At 34.2% G+C, this 24538-nt stretch overlaps 1 protein-coding gene across 1 annotated transcript in view; it reads left to right on the plus strand.

Annotated features, from left to right (window-relative positions):
* Positions 1-24538, plus strand: part of LOC148938506 (gamma-aminobutyric acid receptor subunit beta-like) — an 84073-nt gene that overhangs the window by 44796 nt on the left and 14739 nt on the right. Inside the window, exon 5 of the mRNA XM_089107740.1 lies at positions 15886-16043. Within this exon, the coding sequence (XP_088963866.1) occupies positions 15886-16043 (158 nt within the window). The remainder of the gene's footprint in view (positions 1-15885; positions 16044-24538) is intronic.

Genomic DNA, 24538 nt, shown 5'->3' on the forward strand with positions numbered 1-24538 from the left:
TTCATTAAAAGGTCAATGATGGGTGGATATGTTTTCCACGAGGATCGTATCTTGGAAACTGATCCAACAGGAGAGAAGACGGGGACAAAATAGGATGCAGGTTTCCTTGATATGAATTCTCTATCCCTCAGCCATGTCTAATTGTGCGTTACCTTACGGTGACTGTAAATGGCTCACTGACCCTCAAGCTCCCCTTTTCCCCAACAGTGACAGTGTTGAGAATAATGGGCCGGTTCAATGGTTTTTTGAAATTGATGGGGAGATACCAGTCGAGCTTCACGATTCAATAAAGGATTTTGTTTTCCCGTGCATCAATAGGCCTGTGACTAGGGACTCTTTGTGCCCTTGCAATAGGCGTTTAGTTGAGGAGGATGGAATGTATTGGTCACCTTCAAAACTAAAACTTATTGCTGACCTTCTGCCAAAAAAAAATATTGTTTTGCATCATGTAGCTTTAAAATGGATGTGTAACAACTTTTAACATCACAAATGTTCACAGAAAGCTCAAGTTTAGTCAAAAACCATATCTAAAAACGTTTTTTGACACTTTGGTCAAGAAACGTTCTGAAGCGCAGACGAAAGCCGAAAAAGAAATTTATAAACTCATTTTGAATTCGGCTTTCGGCAAAATGTGTGAGTATTTGCAATAGGAATCGTTGTGACGTCGTGACCGTTCCAAAACACTTTGCTCCAATTATTGCCGATCCGAACTACACTTCCTTCACAATCATTGGCCCGGACATGGTACTATTGAATAGAAAAAAATGACACATTGAACTAAATAAAAATATTGCTGCAGGCAGTGCAATCTTGGAGATCTCTAAATAGTTCATGTTGGAATTCTACTACAATGTGGCTAGGGTACAATGGCCGGAAAAGGTGCAAGTAGAGGTCTGCTACGGGGACACAGATTCTCTACTGTTAAAAGTAAAAACCCCAAATCTAATTGATAATTTGGCGCACGGTGAAATTATCAGCTCACGGATGGAATACACCAATTGGAGTGGGCTTTACCCAGAGCTAGTGAAACGTCGGGCACCAAATCAGCTTTTATTTTTAAATCAGAAACGGGAAGTGACATGATTTTCCGTGGTGTGTTTGTAAGTCCGAAGGAGTACTTTATACAGACACATGACAAGTAAATCACGAAACGTTACAGAGCAGTGCCCACGCCCTATGTGGATAGGAATTACGAAATGGACAGCTAGAGAAATTGTATTGCTCAAAATACGATTCCATGAGCCAAATTGCTGGCAATTCGTTCTCTCAACAACAGGAACTTTACTGTAAATGTAGAAAAAATTGCCATGAGTACCATGTCCGACAAGGTCTATGTTTGTCAAGACGGTGTGACTACCCTCCCCCTTGGGCACTATTTAACTTCAGACCGGGCCGACTGTGTTATCCATAGGGAAAGTCTCGGTTTGAATAAAGTCCAGTAAATTTTTTCCTAAAACCTTTGGGGGGGCCTCACGGCCTTTGGAGGGGGGGGGATCGCGGCCCGGGGGGAGGCGGCCGCCAGCGGGGGGGCGCACCGCCAGCCACTAACAAAGTTATCTTTTTTTTTACTTAGAGCAGATTTTTTTTTGTGCTTTAGTACATGTTTCATTGAAATTAAAAAAAAAGTGATATTATTCTAATAAATGTTGTATTTTTCTATAAATAAATAAACAAAAAAAAGTGTTTTTTTTTCTATATCTTCCTATGCAAAAGTTGTATTTTTTATTATAAATAAATAAAAAAAAAGTGTATTTTTTTTCAATTTTATTGTGCTTTTTTTTCAATGCAGTATTTTTTTAATCATTGTTACTTTCGTATGCATATAGTAAAATAAAATATTATTATTCATTAGTCTTCATCTTATTATTATTCTCGAACGGAGTAGTAGTAGGTAAATTATTTAGTCATTTGACGACTATTGTCTACAGCTAGTTGTCTAGGTGAACTATTGAAGGGAGTATGTATCAATTTAAAACACCATTCACATTATTTCTGTGTGGGCCAGCAATTTCCGGCAAAACACTCTTAAGTAAAGTAATTAAAAATTGGGATAATATGCATATGGAAAAGCTGAAAACATCTTCTATTGTTGCAGTGTTTGGCAGGAATCACACGATACAATAAAAGCAATTGCTGTCACCAGGGGATTTCTAAAGATACAATTAATACAGAGACTTTGTATTTTCAGCATTATTGAACCAAACTCTTGGCTGATCATTGACGATCTGGCTGAATCTATTGAACAATGGTCCCAGGAAATAATGCAATTGTTCACCGTTCGTTCTCATCATCAATAGATTTCCGTTACTCTGGTTCTACACAATCTCTTTCATAAGAGCAAATGTATGCGAAAACTTGCATTGAACTGCACCTATTGTATCATCTACAGAGTGGTTCGTGATTCCAGCTCACTAGTAGCTGTCGATAAACAAATTCATTCAGACGCCCCCAAATTTCTGCTCTCAGCATACCGTCAAGCAACTAGTAAATCCTTTGGTTATATCCGATTGAATCTTAATTAAAATACACCCAAAGATTTGCGTGTAGTCACTAGTATTTTCGACAATGAAATTACAGTAAATCTCCCCATGAACACTAAAAAGACCTATTAGTCGGTATCGTAACACAGAAGAAACTACATGAAAATAGACATTTGTTTTCTGTTCTAGGCACTTCAAAATCTCCACTTACGAAAGTCATACTCAAACATGGTATTGACAATGATTTCATTAATCTGATATGTGAACTTTATTTAAACTTGATTGAAGGTAATGTTCAACTGCCAGAAGTAGTTAAGCAACAGGCAAAGCAACATCGTTCCATTGTACGTACATTGGCCGCTAAAAACAAAGGAAATAATTAAAAAAATAAACGACTTCTTCAGGCGGGCGGTAGCTTTTTCACACTTTTACTGCCAATAATTACAGGACTTGTAAATAGTTTCCTCTAGATGGCAAAATCCTATAAATTGACTCCAATAGAACTCGCTGTCTCGCCCGTGGAACATTTTGAGGACAATCTGAGTAAATTCATTGACAACGAGAATATTGAGGATGATAAAAAACTGCTTTTACTTCAAGATGCACTTCACCGAGTGGACAAACATAAGTCCTATCGTTTGAAGGCCACTGCTGCTGTGCTGGTATTGATCACAAAAAAGAATCATCCCCTCAGGATTCTGCTGAAACACAATTAAAGAAGGAGGAGTTGGATTCAATTGTATTTAAAATTGTAAATCTAATACCCCACTCATATCGTGAAAAAATCACACGACTCCTAGCTTATCTCTTGGAAAGTGGTCAAGATCATATTCAAGTTGAGAGCAATGGGAAAAGGATTATAATTCAGGGCAAGAGCTATAATCTACTTGATTTAATCTACGATATGGTTACAAATTGTGAAGGACTATTATCATTTGACGCTTATCTCTGCAACTTTCTAAATACATTAAACTTCCCCAAAAGTCTTATTAGCAATAGACAAATTCTAAAAAAATTAAATGAACATGCATCATTGTCACCACCATTAAAATATGAACATGAAGAAGATAGAAGATTTTCAAAAAATTTTGGAAGATACTAGCAGGCCACAGATAGCTATAAAAAAGCAAAGACAAATCAAATCATTATCACTACCACCCCCCTCATCACCATCGTCAACCGTTAGCATACCAGAGAGTAATAAGCGTTAAAACGAAACCTGTTTAATCTCGAAATTGTCGAAACTCTAACTCATGCTTTTGCAAAAATTTTTGAAGTAGAAAGTTTAAGACCCTCCGACACTCTATCCACATTAACGGTTGTTCGAACTAAAAGCGAACAAGACCCTCTAAAAGTTGAATCAAGTTACACTCTACATAGAAATCATAGACTTTGTGCTAATCAATATCGAAAAACTAAAGCCTTTTTTCCATTGCATATAATACAAGCAGATCTCCTGACTCTAGATGAAATTCAACGACATTACAATACACCGTACAAGTACTTTCTACTTGCAATCAGTGTTTTTAGTTGCTATGCATATGCAATTCCATTGCGATCAAAGAGAGGCGTTGAAGTTGCTCAGGCCATTGAAAGTATTCTCGAACAGGATTCATATAAAAAAATTCAAACGGATCGTGGTAGTGAATTTGTTAACCCCCATGTTGCAAAAGTACTAGTGAAATATAGTACACTGCTCTATCATCGTCATAGTCCTATAAAGGCTGCAGTGGCAGAACGATTGATAAGAACTATTCGGATTTTAATTTCAAGATATTGTACATTAAAAAATACACCTGCTTTTAGTCAAGATTTAGGTAAAATCATGTTGATTTATAATCGACCCCGTCGATCATTGTACAACATAACCCCAACGAAAGTTCATCATTCTGATCATGATACAATTGACACCTTTCTTAAACAGTATTCCAATGAAAAGATTTTCAAGAAGAAAAATAAATTAAATGTTGGTGATACTGTTCAAATTAATAGAAAAACTAATTTTTTTGAAAAGAGGAATTACTTGTGGTCCACAGAACTTTTTAAAGTGGCAAAAATCCTAGACACTAAACCCATAACTTATCGTTTGCGCTAGACCAAATATGAATAGATTCTCGGCGACTTTTATGACTATAAACTACAAAAAATTAAAAATATTATTGAAATTTATCAAATTAAAAAGATATAAAGAATCGTACTCAAAAGGGTAGGAAACAGATACTTGTTTGGTGGCTTTGATACAAATCTGATTTTGATTCTGGGATTGATGTTCAAGATATTGAAAATACACAATGATTTCTACGTAACTTTTATGTCCAACTTTTCCAATTCTCTTTACAACGACTTGAATACTACAAGTGATTTTTTGACAAAACTCTCCCCCGCCATCAAATTTGACTGTGCCTATGAAGTGACTCTTGTCGATTGTACTCTCAAAAATACCTATGACATCCTGAGAAAGGATCGTGTGTATGATATAAAAACTATACCATTCGATTGGACACTCTTTGTCGACTATGAATCGGTTGAAACACTTAAATATAGCGAATATCCTCATGCTAAATTGAAGTATATTGGATACGATAATATGAGAGATTTGTGTCGTACAATCAATAGAAAAGTCTCACATCGTAGGAATAGTAAATTCCATTTTAATTATTAATTGGAAAACGATAGAATTTACATTACCTCACCTGTTGACACTGAAATTTTTATTCTCAATGATAATCTGAGAGACGTTCTTGGATTTATACAGAATAATATCAATGGGAAAAATACTGGCACCGTTTACGGGATGAATCAAGTTATTTTTGCTGATTATCCACCTGGTTTCACCTCGGACTCTTGCATATTTCTCTATGCATCCTTTGTGGAAGCATCGAGAGTCTGTAATTCAAATGTCCCCCTCCTACGTGTTCTTGAATGAAAAACAACTCATGAACTTGCTCATCACTATAATATAAAGCATCTTCAGTATGTTCCTGTAAACACTTCGTATTTGGAACTCTGTCAGTTAACACTAAGAAGTGAATTGGGTGAACCTCTAGCAATAACAAAAGGCTTAGCAGTGATTACATGTCATTTTCGACACATTGTTGGCGACAGCACAATCACCTAAAATGAACAATAGAAGAATTCAATTTTTCTGCCCCGATATCGATTGCTATTTTGAGGCATTGGATTGGACTAATACAGGGGTCGCATTACAACGTTCGGGTATGGTCTTGGTAGCTGGTTTGCTAGGCTATTTCGTTCTGCACTACCCCTTGCCAGAAAATATCTTTTGTCTGCTGTATCAAATTTTGCTGCCTCCACACTACAGGACTGGGGGTCGGGCAAGAATTTCAAGGAGAGTGTTAAGGAAAATATTAGATCTTCAGCAAGAGCCGTTGGTGAGCAACTAAAATCTCGGCATAATGGGGAGGGATTGAAAAGGATGAATGCGTATCATTCACTCATCAGTCTCCACCCAGGCGGGAAGCGAAGAACATCAACAAGGACTTTGAGGAAGAAACCAAGGAAGACCAATAAGCAGAAGAAGAAGAAAAAGAAAAAGATTGTTAGATGAAAAAAGGATTTCTTCTCTTAAGATGACTTATCTCCCGCACAAGGAATCATATCCATCAATCACTTCCTCATTGAATCTATTCAATGCTGAAAATGTTGATGTCAGTGTCAAGTATGGCTACTATGAACAATTTCATCCCCAACAGCCCCTCTCGGAGAATATACACTTTCAAATATGTTCCAATGAAGACTATTTCATTGATTTGTCATCAACATTTATTGATTTAAATGTTGCGGTGAGGAAAAATTCAGATAATACAACTCCAAATGCTGCCGAAGGTCTCTCCTACGAAAACTGTATTCTACACAACCTATTCAAACAAATTAATGTATTTATTTATGGAACATTGGTGAGCACTAGCAATAATTTATCCAACTATGCAAGCTATATACAATTTATGATGATGACACCAAAGGCATACAAGGAGTTGGGAGGACAATTATTGGGCTATGAATATCGATCAGGTGTTGATACTGATGGTGAGTTTACTACTGCAGTGACCCAAGAGTATCATCTGGTCGGAAAATTAAATTCTGAGAAATTCAATATATCCCAATGGTTACCCCCCCCTGTCAAAATGAACATAAGGTTACAGATTGCCCCATCGAATTTCCTTTTGAGAAAAATACTTCCAGCAGCACCCGATGCAAATGTCATTATCACATCGGAAATTCTCCACGTCCGAAAACAACAGGTTATGAGCTCTGTTGCATTGGCAGTGGAAAAGCTAAGAGCCAATGGCAACAACATTAAACTTCTTGTCCCCCATACGATCACCAATCAGCGTCACATTGTCAACGACTCTCGAGGCTCTAGAGAATCGTCGTTTATCTAAGGAGAAATATCATCAAAAGTTGCTTTGGCCTTTTTAAAGAGTGGCAGTGCTGTTGGATCCGGGACTGAATCCCGCCATGATTTTGATTTTTTTGGTCTATCTAGCCTTGTGTGCAAAGTGAATGGTATTCCACTGTACACTCTATCATTTGACAAAAAATCCTAGAGAACTCTGTACGAGTTGACCATGCAATCCCTAGATATTAACTCTCAACTATTTGAAAATGGAATAACCGATTCAATGTTTTCAAAAAAATCCTGGGGTAATTGTTTTAGACTTGTCGGGGACCCAAGATATGAGCATAGTACGAACAGGGAATGTACGTTTAGAGTGTACATTTGCCGATGCTTTGACTGAGAGTATCACGCTAATATCATTGAGTCAATTTGAAACCTATTGGGAAATCACACCCGACGGCAGTGTTCTACTAGACTTAGCACCATGAACACAAAGCAAATAATCAACGTATTTAGTATGGATCCATACATGTCCCAGTACAAGTCCTATTGCATACCTTCAAACTTCATTGAAAAAATTCCAAGTGTTAACAATACCCTAATCATTGTTAATAGCAGTCCATTGACTTTGAAGACCGGCCATTGGCTATGCATCTTTCAAACAGCGAAGAATATTGAATTTTTTGATCCTCTTGGCCTATCGTATAAATTCTACACGCCTTACATCAGCAACTTTATTGAAAGCAGTGGGAAAACCATTGTTCAAAATCAACGAAGAGTACAGGATTTAACGACTAAGACATGTGGCTTTCATGCACTACTTTTTTTAATGTTCAGACGTCGTGGCTACACCTACAAGCAGTTTCTCGACATCTACGTTGACTTACCTCGATTGAACGACTTTCTAGTGTAAAATATACTTACAAGCGTATTTAATATTGATTTTAGTGCCCTACTAATAAAATATTCTAAAAATGTATGTGAAATTGTTTATTAATACAAATTTATGTACATGATAAAACGACTTTTCTACTCTTTAGATTTCATCTTCTACTAGGTATAGGTATTTGTCGACAACAACTAGTGCAGGTAGATTATCTGAATTCATAGTATACTGATCCTGATGTACTGCAATGTCGGGCTCACATTTTCTACAGTAGAGTGTTACTTCACTCTTGTCATATCTCTTGTATTGCCAATGATACTATTCTCGTTTATTCTATGGAAATCACATGTTTCAATTTGCTTATTTGAAGCAATTTCACAAGCAGTTTCCTCAAGTGTAGAATCACATTCCGTCACAGCCAAATAAAAATCAGTGGGATTATAATCATAACACCTATTGTCTTCACAACGATGACGTAGAAACCATATTCTTTTGTTATTCCAGGAGTTGAATCGTTGACTCGGCTCCTCCTCCCAGAACAATCTAAAACCACGACGATACCAATCTTGTAGCAATAAACTAAAATCACGATTAGGATTCTTTCCAATCATACCGGGATATGTATTCTGCCACTGATTACATTTATCATAGTGGCACTTGGAGCATAGGTACCCTCCAGGATGAGAGTCACACACCTCTTCAAGACAGGAATTACAACCTTTAATTTGTACAGCATATCCTCTATGATATTTACACGGGTTGCATAATCTACACTTTTCATCATACTCGTCAATCATTGTGCAATTCTCACATGATGACCAACTGCCCAGTGTGTACATACAAAGCGGACATATATGGAACATTTTTTCTTGTGTTGAAACTCACTCCCACAATCAAACTGAGCTAGCAACAACAAAAATTGTCTGAGATAGAGAGAGAGAGAGAGGAATAAATCATCCTTGAGCATCACCTTTCTCATGAAAAAGGTCCTAACTTTCTAAACTAGTGTTTAAAAGCATATCCACAACATAATCTTGCATCGTTGTGATCAATATATCATAAAATTGTGTAAATCCATTTGAACTACGATATAGAATCTTCATACAGAAGTTTAATTATGAAGAATCACTTTACATTATATAGACAAATATCCCTCAAGAAAATCTCTTCTTTTGAATAGACAACTCTAGAAAATTGGTATCTAGAATCAAACGTTTTTCCATAAGCACTAGATTCCCCATGATTCGCTCTTTCTCAAATCTATCCATTTTTTAGAGTCCTAACTCTCTCACAACCAATTTCAAACTAACCAGAATTTCTTTTTGTACTCTAAAAAATATATGCTAGTCTACTATAGAAAGAAAAATACCATTGATTTAGAAACAATTTTATTGAACATAATTACAATAATAGTATTCACTGATGCATTTTGTTCTCATCAATATATTTCTATAGGACATCTAATGCTGACCGAAGTTTATTTATATGGAGAATATTCACTTTTCCAGCAAAACATAGTTGCTCCTCCTGTTTAAACGTGCGTAATGATATTACGTATCTAGCATACATAGTGTCCCAATCAAGGATTAGTCTACTGCCAGTGGTTATTTCCACAGCCACATTGGGTACTCGTATATCGTTGCTGCTGCTGTCGGCTCCATCATTAATCTCCAATAATGTAAATGCACCACTCATTTTTTTTTCTCCACTAATATCCTCTCAAATAAACTATTCTCTCTGAATTCAATTCTCTTACTAATATGAATTGTAGTAAAAACCATTCCTTTTATTCAAATCCCAACCACAAATCAAGTTATCGTATATGGAGTAACCTCCGCTCTCTGATTGGCTCATAAAAAACGGATGTTACCTCGAAAAACCGGTTCGGTTGAGTTATATAATTTCGTGCATGCCCTCAAAACATGTTTGACTACTTTATATCATATCAGTTTTTTAAGAATGTGCACGTGAACTCATGACGTACATTCATTGTGCAATTGACAACAATAACAGAAAAAAACCTGTTTGACCACATTATATTATTACGACCATGCTCTCAAAACATGTTTTTGACCACATTATACACTGCCACATAACCAGTCTGGTAATCATAGCATGGGAATTACTATTGGGCCAAGCAAATAACATAGGAATTGCTATACAGGGTGCAGAAATGGAATGTACTACTCTACTAGTGTCTCCCCATATAGCTATAATATCTCCGAGCAGGTTGTCCCACCAAATATCTATAATGCTTACAACAAGACAGTCCCGCCAATACAAGCAGACAGTGTAATGACCGGAATTCAGCCACCGTGAAAATTCGTGTTGTATCTGTTCAAACTGCGTGATGTTTCCTTTGTTTGAAGTTGTGAAATTCTTTTTGTAATTTAATTTGTTTAATTAATTTAAATAAATTAATTTATTATTAATTAATTTACATAATTACATTAATTTTTTTTTTTTTTTAATAGTTTTTTTTATTGATGTCATTTTATTGTACTCTAATGATGATATTTTTCTTATCCAATGATACGATTTTGTACATTCTAAGTATCTTCCCATTGATTTATATGAAATTTGTGTTTGATGTAGGAATCGAACATGAGACCCGTGATTTCCTAAGGTAAGAGAAAGACATGTTAATCGACTGAACCAACAAGCCATTAAATACATTATGATTTTAGAAATACACCCAATGAATGGTTTCTGGGACACTGCCCCACTGTTGTTAAGCGTCACAATATCATAACAGGCTCATTCCATTGAACTGGAACAAGTTCAAGCACATTCGATTTATCAATTGTATTTTTGATAGGTGTTAAAAGTTATCTGTTTCGGGGCATTTTTATGACATCATCATGAGAATATTCATATCACGATGATTTGAGATGCATACTAGACAAACAATTTCTTCTGATACTTGGGCCCCAAGTCCTACCCCTATCACTTAACCCTATCCCTCCACCCTCCCTCAAACTTACACACACACAAAAACTTACACAAACACAAAAACTTACACACACAAAAAAACTTACACACACACACACACAAAAAATTACACACACACACAAATAATTAAAAATTCACAAAAAAAAAAACACACACGAAAAATTACACACACACAAAAAAACAAACACACACACAAAAAAAAACACACAAACAAAAACAAACACACAAAAACAAACTGACACACACACAAAAACATCAAAACACACAGGAAATTACACACACAAAGAAACTAACACAAACAAAAAAAATAACACACACAAACACAGAAACATACGCACACACACAAAACTTACACACACACACAAAAAATAACACACACACAAAAACTTACACACAAAAAAAAACTTAAACATACACAAAAACATACACACAAAAAAACTTACACACACATAAACTTACACTCCCACACAAAAACTTACACACACACAAAAACTTACACACACAAAAAAATTTACACACACACAAAAACTTACACACACACACACAAAAACTTACACACACACAAAAACTTACACACACAAAAACTTACACACACACACAAAAACTTACACACACACACAAAAACTGACACACACACAAAAACTTACACACATAAAAACTTACACACATAAAAACTTATACACACACAAAAACTTACACACACACAAAAACTTACACACACACAAAACTTACACACACACAAAAACTTACACACACACACAAAAACTTGCACACACACACAAGAACTTACACACACACAAAAACTTACACACACACAAAAACACACACACACAAAAACTTACACACACACACACACACAAAAACTTACACACACACAAACACAAACTTACTCACACACACACACACAAAAACTTACACACACACACATACAAAAACTAACACACACACACACACAAACTTACACACACAAAAACTTAGACACACAAACACACTAAAACTTACACACACACAAAAACTTACACACACAAAAACTTACACACACACAAAAACTTACAAACACAAAAACTTACACACACACACAAAAACTAACTCACACATACAAAAACTTACACACACACAAAAACTTACACACACACAAAAACTTACACACACACAAAAAAACTTACACTCCCACACAAAAAAACTTACACACACACAAAAACTTACACACACACACAAAAAATTACAAACACATAAAAACTTACACACACACACACAAAATTACAAAAACATAATAAAATAAAAACACACAAAAAACTACACACACAAAAAAACATACACACACAAAAAAATAAATAAATACAAAAACTTACACACACACAAAAACATACACACACACAAAAACTTACACACACAAAAACTTACACACACATAAAAAATCACACACACAAAAAAACTTAAACCCACACAAAAACATACACACACACACACACACACTCACAAAACCTTATACACACACACACATAAACTTACACACACACACACAAAAACTTACACACACACATACAAAAACTTATACACACACAAGAACTTAAACACAAACAAAAACTAACACACACAAAAAAAACTTACACACACACGCAAAAACTAACACACACACAAAAAAATTTAGACATACTAAAACAATTACACACACAAAAATTTACACACATACAAAAACTTACACACCCACACAAAAACTTACACACACACAAACAAAAACTTACACACACAAAAAAACTTAGACACACACAAAAACTAAAACACACAAAAAAACTTACACACACACACACACAAAAACACACTTACAAACACAAAAAAACTTACACACACACAAAAACTTACACACACAAAAAAAACTTACACACACACACAAAAAACATACACACACACACAAAAACTTACACAAACAATCAAAAACTTACACACAAAAAGACTATTACACACACACAAAAACTTCCACACACACAAAAACTTATACACACACAAAAACTTACACACACACACAAAAACATACAAACAAAAAAAAAAATACACACACACAAGAACTAACACACACACAAAAAAACTTAAACACACACACAAAAACAAACAAAAACACAAAAACTTACAAAAACAAAAAAAACTTACACACACACAGAAACTTACACACACACACAAAAACTTACACACACACAGAAACATACACACACACACAAACAAACTTACAGACAAAAAAAAACTTACACACACACAAAAACTTACAAACAAAAAAAAACTTACACACACACAAAAACTTACACACACACACACACACAAAAATTTATAAACACACAAAAACTTACACACATAAACACACACACACACACAAACTTACACACAAAAAAAAACTTACACACACACACACACACACAAAAACTTACACACACACAGAAACTTACAAACACACAAAAACTTAAACACACACAAAAACTTACTCACACACAAAAACTTACACACACACAAAAACTTATACACACACAAAAACTTACACCCACACAAAAACTTACACACACACACACGCACACAAAAACTTACACTCACACAATCACAAAAACTTACACACACACACACAAAAACTTACACACACACACACAAAAACTTACAAACACACAAAAACTTACACACACACACACAAAAACTAACACAGAAACAAAAACTTACACACACACACAAAAATTAACATACACACACAAAAATTAACGCACACAAAAAAAAACTTACACACACACACAAAAACTAACACACACACAAAAACTTACACACACACACACAAACTTCACACACAAAAACTTACACACATACAAACACACAAAGTGTGTTTTCCAGGTGATAGCGTTTCCATGGATGGGGGGGGGGTAAACGCCCAGACCTGTAGAAATTGACATGGTGAAGGGGGCATCTATTTTCTGGGACCCCACCCCCCTCAGAAAATAAGTGAGAGAGATATGCAAAAAGCTGGGTTAATCTAGGTTCACTTAGAGCGGTGCGCCACTCTAAGTGACGGGTTGGAGGGAGGGTGGAGGGATAGGGCTGAGTGATAGGGGTAAGACTTGGGGCCCAAGTATCAGAAGAAATTGTTTGTCTAGTATGCATCTCAAATCATCGTGATATGCATATTCTCATGATGATGTCATAAAAATGCCCCGAAACAGATCACTTTTAACACCTATCAAAAATACAATTGATAAATCGAATGTGCTTGAGCTTGTTCCAGTTCAATGGAATGAACCTGTTACGATATTGTGACACTTAACATCAGTTGGGCAATGTCCCAGAAACAATGCATTGGATATATTTCTAAAATCATAATATGTTCAATTGCTTGTTGGTTCAGTCGATTAACGTGTCGTTCTTTTACCTTAGGAAATCATGGGTCTCACGTTCGATTCCTACATCAAACACAAATTTCATATAAATCAATGGGAAGATACTTAGAATGTAAAAAATCGTATCATTGGAAAAGAAAAATATCATCATTAGAGTACAATAAAATGAGATCAATAAAAAAACTATTAAAATTTAAAAAAAATTAATTAATGTAATTATTTAAATTAATTAAACAAATTAAATTACAGAAAGAATTTCACAATTTCAAACAAACGAAACATCACGCACTTTGAACAGAGACAACAGCACGAATTTTCACGGTGGCTGAATTCCGGTCATTACACTGTCTGCTTGTATTGGCGGGACTGTCTTGTTGTAAGCATTATAGATATATGGTGGGACACCCCGATCGGAGATATTATAGCTATATGGGGAGATACTCTGCTCGGAATCGTTATAGCTATACTACTACTGATCCTCCCCCGTAATCCCGTCCTTCGATCCCGCCCCCCCAGAAAAATCCCTCCTGAAACGTCTGTATACTTCCCATTAACCAATACGATATGTAAACAAAGGGCAAAATTCATAACATGCAGCCCTTCCCCGGGAACTGTGGGGGATTAATTCATTCTCAGAGACATATTTATAAGATTTTCGAATATGCTGAACAAAATGGCTATCTCAAAATTTTGGTTGGGTGACTTCGGGATAAAAGTGAGCGTGGGAGGGGGTCAGATTGCCCTCCAATTTTTTGTCACTAAAAAGGGCACTAGAACTTTTAATTTCCGTTCAGATGATTTCTCTCACGATGTTCTAGGACTACTGAATCGATACGATCACCCCTGGAAAAAAAATCAAACAAATTAACACTCATCCGTGATCTTTCTTCTGGCAAAAAATACCACGAACTGTTTGATTTAAATTTGGCGGTGGACTTTTCAACGAGATTGCGCTGGCTTGTGTTTCCTGCTTTATCTAAAATTATTTGAACCTTTTCATGCTAATCCTTTGACAGGGAACAGTAAACTTAATAAATTTTACTTATTGGGGCAAAATTAGAACTTTTTTTATGTGTATATTTTCTTTAACATTTCGTTTTGGAGCTTCATTACTGTTGACAGGGTTTTTCTTTATTCTCCAGTCATTATCATGGCAACGAAGTCATGCATTTCTTAACGTGGTTTCAACATTTAATATAGTTTCGGTTCACTCAAGATTTGCACAAAAATTATGTCTTTTTATGAAAGGGATGTTTTTAAACAACGATTTCTTTACTTTATATTGATTTGATCTTGATCTCCGCTATCTTTTATCTATATTCACATAATAGACAAAATTAACGATGTGGCCCGTCACTGAATCGCTTGCATTCCCAGCATCCTGTCAAAATTTGTCATGGAGTGGGTATTGATTCTTCCAAATATCCCCAGCTGATCAGAAAAAATGATGAAGCATTCTTCCAGAATAGACAGCCACTAGACAAAGAACTCAATACAGTCCATAAATAGAAAATGATAGAAAAAGATAGAAAATGATAAGCGCATTAATTACCATTATCACCACCGTTATCTTACCTATATTCACAACATCTGAAAAAAAAATAAGACGGGACGGAGTTAAAATCGGATGTAAAACACAATTTAAATTCATTCTTGGGTGTCTTAGAGTTCTTCTCGATTCGTCAGACATTTTCCACAACATGCTTTGGTCCGTAAAATGAATGAAGGGGATATTTGTCTGAAATAAGTGCCATTAGGCAACACTTTAACTCATATAAATAGTAAAACGAGTTGATTAGAATTCTAAAATATTACGGGTTATTATGTCTGTTATTCTTCCAGCTATATTCACGACATAACTGAAAGGAATAAAATGATTCGTCTTCGTGGTAATGGAGGGATTGAATACGGAATGAGGTTTACGACTACTCTGGCATGTCTTATGGATCTGCATTATTATCCGCTGGATGTACAAAATTGTACAGTGGAAATCGAGAGCTGTAAGTAATATGTAGGGTAAGGTGGATAAGTGTATATTGAACGTTGTCATATTTTCAATGGTTTTGGCCAGTTTTATATATTTTATTTATATTTACAGTAAGTTTTTTTTTGTCTTTTTTTTTTACTTCCTAATCATTCTTTTTCTTGTACATGTATTTGATGGTTTAAAGTTAAAGCAATTTTATTTTTTTCGAAAGGGCCGTTTTTTCGCTCGTCGAAGTACTTCAATCTTACATCTTTTGTCAGAAAACGCATAAAAGTGAAATCTTTGAACTATCTTACATCTTTGTCGTTTTTATGCAAACGTCTTTCATCATTCTGCTCTGATCAGCGTTTTGAGAGCAATGATGAGTATATCATCAAAGTTCTCTCATCATTGTTCTATATGGCAGAAAGATGGCGTCTTCCATGCTTTTTGCTAACATCAGTGAGCTGTATGATCTTAGAACAAAGATGAGTTCAAAAAACGGTAGTCTTTGCAGAAAGATGAAAGATCTTAGATGTAAGATCTTAGTTCTAAAAAAACGGCCCTAAAATGTCTACTTCAATTCCAAGCTTCATGCCTGCCTACTCAGGCCTGTCTTATGTATCTGTATTATTATCCACTGGATGTGCAAAATTGTACAGTGGAAATCGAGAGTTGTAAGTACCAAGTAGCCTACACTGGATAAGTGTATATTTTGAAAATTGTTATATATTCACTGGCTTTGGTCAGTTTTATGTATATTTCATTTATATATTTGTGGCAAGTTTTGCGTATGTTTTTTTTTACTTCCTAGTTATTTTTGTTCTTTTACATGCATTTTGATGGTTGAAAATCAAAGCAGTTTTATTAATTTTTTTTCATGTCTATTTCAATTTCATGCGTCATACCTGAAATGTATGTCTCGATTTCATGCATGAAATTTCCGTACCTTTTGAACGACTGAATTTTTGATGATTTCGAGAGCTATAAGTACCAAGTAGTATAAGCTGGATAAGTGTATATTGAAGGTTGTCAAATATTCACTGGTTTTGGCCAATTTCTTATATTTCATTTATATATTTGGGGTAATTTTTTTCTATGTTTTTTTTTACTTCCTAGTTATTCTTGTTCTTGTATATGTGTTTTAATGGTTGAAAGTCAAAGCAGTTTTTTAATGTCTATTTCATCTTTCATTCCTGAAACACGTATCTCTATTTCACGCATAGAATTATTGTGCCTTTCACGAATAGAATTTTTGTGCCTTTTGAACAACTAAAATTTTTTTACGATTTTGACGAAAATCTGAATGAAGCCACGATTTTAGTATGTTGGTGTTTCAGTTTGCTCTAATCTAATTGTTCCTGAGGGATAGGCTACCCCTAAGAATTTTTCGGCAGCTGATAACTATCCAAAGTTGTACCCAGGGATAGGACTAGGGGGCTGAAGCCCCCTCGGAAATCTTGTTTTATGAGGATATATCCTGAATGTAACACAAAATACGATATTTTTATAAAATATTTAACTATTTGAATTTATATGGCAAATGTAAAACGTAAAAAATGTAAAAAAAAACAACATTTGCTGTTTTAAACTGCATATTTAAGTAACTAGCAACTTCAAAGACATTTTCCTCTTTTTTTGAAAAAAAATCGTTTAAAATTAGTAAACCTTCTTCTCAGTGAACAGTAATATTTAAGATTTTGTTTAAATTCATTTGATTCCAATTTTCATACTTTTGATCGGCAGGAAAATACAAGATATATTTTCCGTCCATAGGAGTGTAATAGAGCCTTCGGTAATTAAATAAAAAAAACAAGTTTTTTTAACTGAAAGTAAGGAACGACATCAAAACTTAAAACAAACAGAAATTATTCAGTATATGAAAGGGGCGGCCCCCTCCTCAACGCCTCGCTCCTTACGCTAAAGTGTTTTACTGTTCTAAAAAAAAGTTGTGAGACAGAGTCAAACTTTAGCGTAAAGAGCGAGGCGTTGAGGAGGGAACAGCCCCTTTCATATACGGAATAATTTCTATTCGTTTTAAGTTTTAATGTCGCTCCTTACTTTCAGTTTAAAAAACTTGTTTTTTTTTATTTAATTTCTGATCGTTTTTTAGTTAATGCAACTTTTATTTGCATAAAAATTTTACTCTTCTTTTGCTAAATGGATGTCTTTACAAATTAACTTACGTAACTAACTTCTATAAGTAGAGATGCCCCTATTGATCCGACGAGAACCACGTTATTTATGGTTTTGTCAGTGAGAATTTGAAAAAACAGGAACTTTGTCACATTTATGTCTGTTTTTATGGTTTTTGTCAGTGAGAACTTGAAAAAACAGGAACTTTGTCACATTTTTGTATGTTTTTATGGACTTTGTCAGTGAGAATTTGAAAAAACAGGAACTTTGTCACATTTATGTCTGTTTTTATGGACTTTGTCAGTGAGAATTTGAAAAACAGGAATTTTGTCACTTTCATGGATTATTGAGTCATTAACCAAATCGTTTCCGGGCAAAGTTAATGACATTTCCTTCTTGTTGTTGTTCGAGGCAAAGTTAATGACACTTCCTTCTTGTTGTTATTCAAGGCAAAGTTATTGACACTTCCTTCCTGTTGTTGTTCGAGGCAGATGTTATGAGTTTCCGGGAAACAGTATTTGTTGTTGTTGTTCGAGCAAATGTTTTGATCTTAGCGCGCGAAAAGGTTTCTTTGTAATTTTAAATGTGACAGCCCAGGGATGCTAAACAAAAGGAAGACGCTGAATTACGTTTAGGGATTATTTGGGCGAAACCGTTTTAGCCATTTTATGGAATTATTTCGGCGAAACAGTTAGAGACATTTTAAAAGATGATTTAAAAGATGATTTTAGAAGAGGTTTTGAGTGTGGTCGTTATAATACACAAGTTGTATTTGAACAGTGTTGTGAGGTCCCCTACCCCGATCCAAAGGGCTCCGATCCCCCTACCTCAACCCCGAAGGAAGTCCCCGGTCCCCAAAGGTTCCCAGGGCTCCCAAAGGGCCCCCACCCCTTTGGCCCCCAAAGGGCCCCTCCCTCCCCCTCCATCTCCTCCCCCATCTCCCCCTCCGTCTCCTCCCCCCATCTCCCCTCCCCCTCCATCTCCTCCCCCCATCTCCCCCTCCCCCTCCATCTCCTCCCCCTCCCCCTCCCCCTCCACTCCTCCACTCCTCCCCTCCTCCCCTCCTCCCCTCCCCTCCCCCCATTTTTTAATATTTTTTTGTGCATTGAAACACAGAACGACCCCCTCCCCCTGCCCCTCCCCCCGGCCCCTCCCCCCGGCCCCTCTCCCCTGCCCCTCCTCCCTGCCCCCTCCTCCCTGCCCCTCCCCCTGCCCCCTCCCCCCGGCCCCTCCCCCGGCCCCTTCCCCCCTCCCCCCCCCAAAGGGCCCCCGGCATCCCAAAGGCCTGATTTTTCAAAGTTCATTTTGAATTTCTTTCGTTGAAATGCAAGAGTTGGAATATTTCAGTAGTGTTTGGTTGTGGTTTACCTTGTCACAGTTACATTTTCTTGATTTTTCTAAGTTCAGTGTGAATTTCTATCGCTGAAATTAAAGAGTTGGACTATTTCAGTAGTGTTTGCTTGTGGTTTACCTTGTCACAGTTACATTTTCTTGATTTTTCAAAGTTCATTTTGGATTTTTTTCGTTGAAATGCAAGAGTTGGAATATTTCACTAGTGTTTTGTTGTGGTTTACCATGTCATAGTTACATTATCGAGATTTTTCAAAGTTAATTTTGTACTTCTTTCGTTGGAATTCAAAAGTTAGAATATTCCAGTATTGTTTTGTCGTGGTTTACCTTGTCACAGTTAAATTTTCTTGATTTTTTAATGTTAATTTTGGATTTCTTTCATTGAAATGCAAGAGTTGGAATATTTCAGTAGTGTATGGTCGTTGTTTACCTTGTCACAGTTACATTCTATTAATTTGTTATACGACTTTGGTAAGGTAGTTTATGTATATGCAAGATCTTGACTATATCTCGAATTTTTTGTTACTGTCGATATGGTTATTCTAAGATTCTATTGATTTTTCAGGGTTCAATGTTATTTTACATCTATGTATTGAACGTTTCTTTCTATTTCAGTAGAGTTTGGTTGTGGTTTAACTTGTCACAGTTACATTCTTTTGATTTTTCAAAGTTCATTTTGAATTTCTTTCGTTGAAATGCAAGAGTTGGAATATTTCAGTAGTGTTTGGTTGTGGTTTACCTTGTCACAGTTACATTTTCTCGATTTTTCAAAGTTCATTTTGAATTTCTTTCGTTGAAATGCAAGAGTTTGAATATTTCAGTAGTGTCACAGTTACATTTTCTTGATTTTTCAAAGTTCATTTTGAATTTCTTTCGTTGAAATGCAAGAGTTGGAATATTTCAGTAGTGTTTGGTTGTGGTTTACCTTGTCACAGTTACATTCTCTTTATTTTTAAAAGTTCATTTTTATTTTATTTCATTGAAATGCAAGAGTTGGAATATTTAATTAGTGTTTGTTTGTGGTTTACATTGTCACAATTACATTTTCCTGATTTTTTAATGTTCATTATGTATTTACTTAGATTTTATTCAGGATTTTTAAAAGGACTTGATTTAAGTGTAGTTTTTGACCCTTTAAATTTTTAATTTTATTTTTATTTCATATTTCTTTTTGAATTTGTTTCGTAGAAATGCAAGAGTTGGAATATTTCAGTAGTGTTTGGTTGTGGTTTACCTTGTCACAGTTACATTTTCCTAATTGTTCAAAGTTCATTTTCAATTTCTTTCGTTGAAATGTAAGAGTTGGAATATTTCAGTAGTGTTTTGTTATGGATTACCTTGTCACAGTTACATTATCGTGATTTTTCAAAGTTCATTTTGAATTTCTTTCGTTGAAATGCAAGAGTTGGAATATTTCAGTAGTGTTTGGTTGTGGTTTACCTTGTCACAGTTACATTTTCTTGATTTTTCAAAGTTCATTTTGAATTTCTTTCGTTGAAATGCAAGAGTTGGAATATTTCAGTAGTGTTTGGTTGCGGTTTAGCTTGTCTCAGTTAAATTTTCTTGATATTTCATAGTTCATTTTGAATTTCTTTCGTTGTAATGCAAGAGTTGGAATATTTTAGTAGTGTTTGCTTGTGGTTCACCTTGTCACAGTTACAGTTTCTTGAATTTTCAAAGTTCATTTTGGATTTCTTTGGTTGAAATTCAAGAGTTGGAATATTTCAGTAGTGTTTGATTGTGGTTTACCTTGTCACAGTTACATTTTCTTGATTTTTCAAAGTTTATTTTGAATTTCTTTCGTTGATATGCAAGAGTTTGAGCATTTCAGTTGTGTTTGGTTGTGGAATACCTTGTCACAGTTACATTTTCTTTATTTTTCAAAGTTCATTTTGAATTTCTTTCGTTGACATGAATGATATGGTATATTTCATTTGAGATTGGTTGTTTTTTACATTTCAACAGTTAAATTATATTTTTTTTTATTTTATCATTTTTAATTTATTTATATGAAATGAAAGAGGTTGAATATTTAAGTATTGTTTGGTTATGGTTTACCTTGTCACAGTTACATTTTCTTGATTTTTCAAAGTTCATTTTGAATTTCTTTCGTTGAAATGCAAGAGTTGGAATATTTCATTAGTGTTTGGTTGTGGTTTACCCTATCAGAGTTACATTATCTTTATTTTTCAATGTTCATTTTGAATTTATTTTGTTGAGATGCAAGAGTTGGAATATTTCAGTAGTGTTTGGTTGTGGTTTACCATATCACAGTTACACTTTTCTTGATTTTTCAAAGTTCATTTTGAATTTCTTTCGTTGAAATGCAAGAGTTGGAATATTTCAGTAGTGTTTGGTTTTGGTTTACCGTGTCACAGGTACATCTTCTTGATTATTCAAATTTTATTCTGTTTTTATTTCTTTGAAATGATAGAGTTTGAATATTTCATTGATTTTTTTTTGTGGTTTACATTGTAACAGTTACATTTTCATGATTTTTCAATGTTTATTATGAATTTGATTTGTTTAGAGAAAAGATTTGGAATATTTCAGTATTGTATGGTTGTGTTTTACATTGTCACAGATACATTTTCTTTATTTTTCAATTTTAATTTTTAATTACTTTCGTTGAAATGAAAGAGTTGTAATATTTCAGTATTTTTTGGATGTGGTTTACCTTGTCACAGTTAAATTTTCTTTATTTTTCAAAGTTCATTTTGAATTTATTTCGTTGAAATGCAAGAGTTGGAATATTTCAGTAGTGTTTGGTTGTGGTTTACCTTGTCACAGTTACATTTTCTTGATTTTTAATTGTTCATTTATAAATTCTTTGGTTGAAATGCAAGAGTTGGAGTATTTCAGTAGTGTTTGGTTGTGGTTTACCTTGTCACAGTTACATTTTCTTGATTTTTCAAAGTTCATTTTGAATTTCCTTCGTTGAGATGCTAGATTTGGAAAATTTCAGTAGTGTTTCATTGTGGTTTAACTTGTCACAGTTACATTTTCTTGATATTTAAAAGTTCATTTTGATTTTCTTTCGTTGAAAATAAAGATTGGTTATATGTAAGTGTTGTTTGTTTTTGTTTTACATTTTATCATTTATATTTTCTTGTTTTTTATAAGTTCTTTTTTAATTTCTTTCGTTGAAATGCAAGAGTTGGAATATTTCAGTAGTGTTTGGTTGAGGTTTACCTTGTCACTGTTACATTTTCTTGATTTTTCAAAGTTCATTTTGAATTTCTTTCGTTGAAATGCAAGATTTGGAATATTTCAGTAGTGTTTGGTTGTGGTTTACCTTGTCACAGTTACATTATCATGATTTTTAAATGTTCAGTTTTTATTTCTTTAGTTGAGATGCAAGAGTTGGAATATTTCAGTAGTGTTTGGTTGTGGTTTACCATATCACAGTTAAATTTTCTTGATTTTTCAAAGTTCATTTTGTATTTCTTTTACTTAAATACAAGATTTGGAATATTTCAGTAGTGTTTGGTTGTGGTTTACCGTGTAACAGATCCATTTTCTTGATTTTTATAATATAATTCATTAATTATTTATATTTTAATAAATTTGTTTTCTGTTGCAGTAGTGGTTGGTTGTGGTTTAGCTTGTCACAGTTACATTTTCTTGATTTTTCACAGATTATTATTAATTTATTTTGTTGAAAGGAAAGATTTGGAATATTTCAGTATTGTTTGGCTGTGATTTACCTTGTCACAGATACATTTTCTTGATTTTTGAAAGTCCATTTTGAATTTTTTTCGTTGAAATGCAAGAGTTTGAATATTTCAGAAGTGTTTGTATGTGGTTTACTTTGTCACAGTTACATTTTCTTGATTTTTCAAAGTTCATTTTGAATTTCTTTCGTTGAAATGCAAGAGTTGAAATATTTCAGTAGTGTTTGGTTGTGGTTTACCTTGTCACAGTTACATTTTCTTGATTTTTCAAAGTTCATTTAGAATTTATTTCATTGAAATGTAAGAGTTGGAATATTTCAACAGTGTTTGATTGTGGTTTACCTTGTCACAGTTACATTTTCTTGATTTTTCAAAGTTCATTTTGAATTTCTTTCGTTGAAATGCAAGACTTGGAATATTTCAGTAGTGTTTGGTTATGATTTACCTCGTCACAGTTACATTTTCTTGATTTTTCAAAGTTCATTTTGAATTTCTTTCGTTGAAATGCAAGAGTTGGACTATTTCAGTAGTGTTTGGTTACGGTTTACCTTGTCAAAGTAACATTTTATTGATTTTTCAAAGTTCATTTTGAATTTCTTTCATTGAAATGAAAGAGTTGGAATATTTCAGTAGTGTTTGGTTGTGGTTTAACTTGTCACAGTTACATTTTCTTGATTTTTCAAAGTTCATTTTGAATTTCTTTCATTGATATGCAAGAGTTGGAATATTTCAGTAGTGTTTGGTTGTGGTTTACCTTGTCAAAATTACATTTTCTTGATATATCAAAGTTCATTTTGAATTTCTTTCATTGAAATTCAATAGTTTGAATATTTAATTATTTTGTTTTTGTTGTTTAAATTTTCAAAATTAAATTTTATTGATTTTTAAAATTTCATATTGAATTTCTTTCGTTGAAATGCAAGAGTTGGAATATTTCAGTAGTTTTTGGTTGTGGTTTACCTTGTCACAGTTACATTTTCTTGATTTTTTAAATTTTATTTTGAATTTCTTTGGTTGAAATGCAAGAGTTGAAGTATTTCATTAGTGTTTGGTTGTGGTTTACCTTGTCACAGTTACATTTTCTTGATTTTTCAAAGTTCACTTTGAATTTCTTTCGTTGAAATGCAAGAGTTGGAATATTTCAGTAGTGTTTGGTTGTGGTTTACCTTGTCACAGTTACATTTTCTTGATTTTTCAAAGTTCATTTTGAATTTCTTTCGTTGAAATGCAAGAGTTGGAATATTTCAGTAGTGTTTGGTTGTGGTTTACCTTGTCACAGTTACATTTTCTTGATTTTTCAAAGTTCATTTTCAATTGCTTTCGTTGAAATTGAAGATTTGGACTATTTTAGTAGTATTTGGTTGTGGTT

This window comes from Artemia sp. Qi Xiang Cuo, unplaced genomic scaffold (genome assembly GCF_049724085.1).
Source record: "Artemia sp. Qi Xiang Cuo unplaced genomic scaffold, ASM4972408v1 HiC_scaffold_3198, whole genome shotgun sequence".
NCBI classification, from domain to species: domain Eukaryota; kingdom Metazoa; phylum Arthropoda; class Branchiopoda; order Anostraca; family Artemiidae; genus Artemia; species Artemia sp. Qi Xiang Cuo.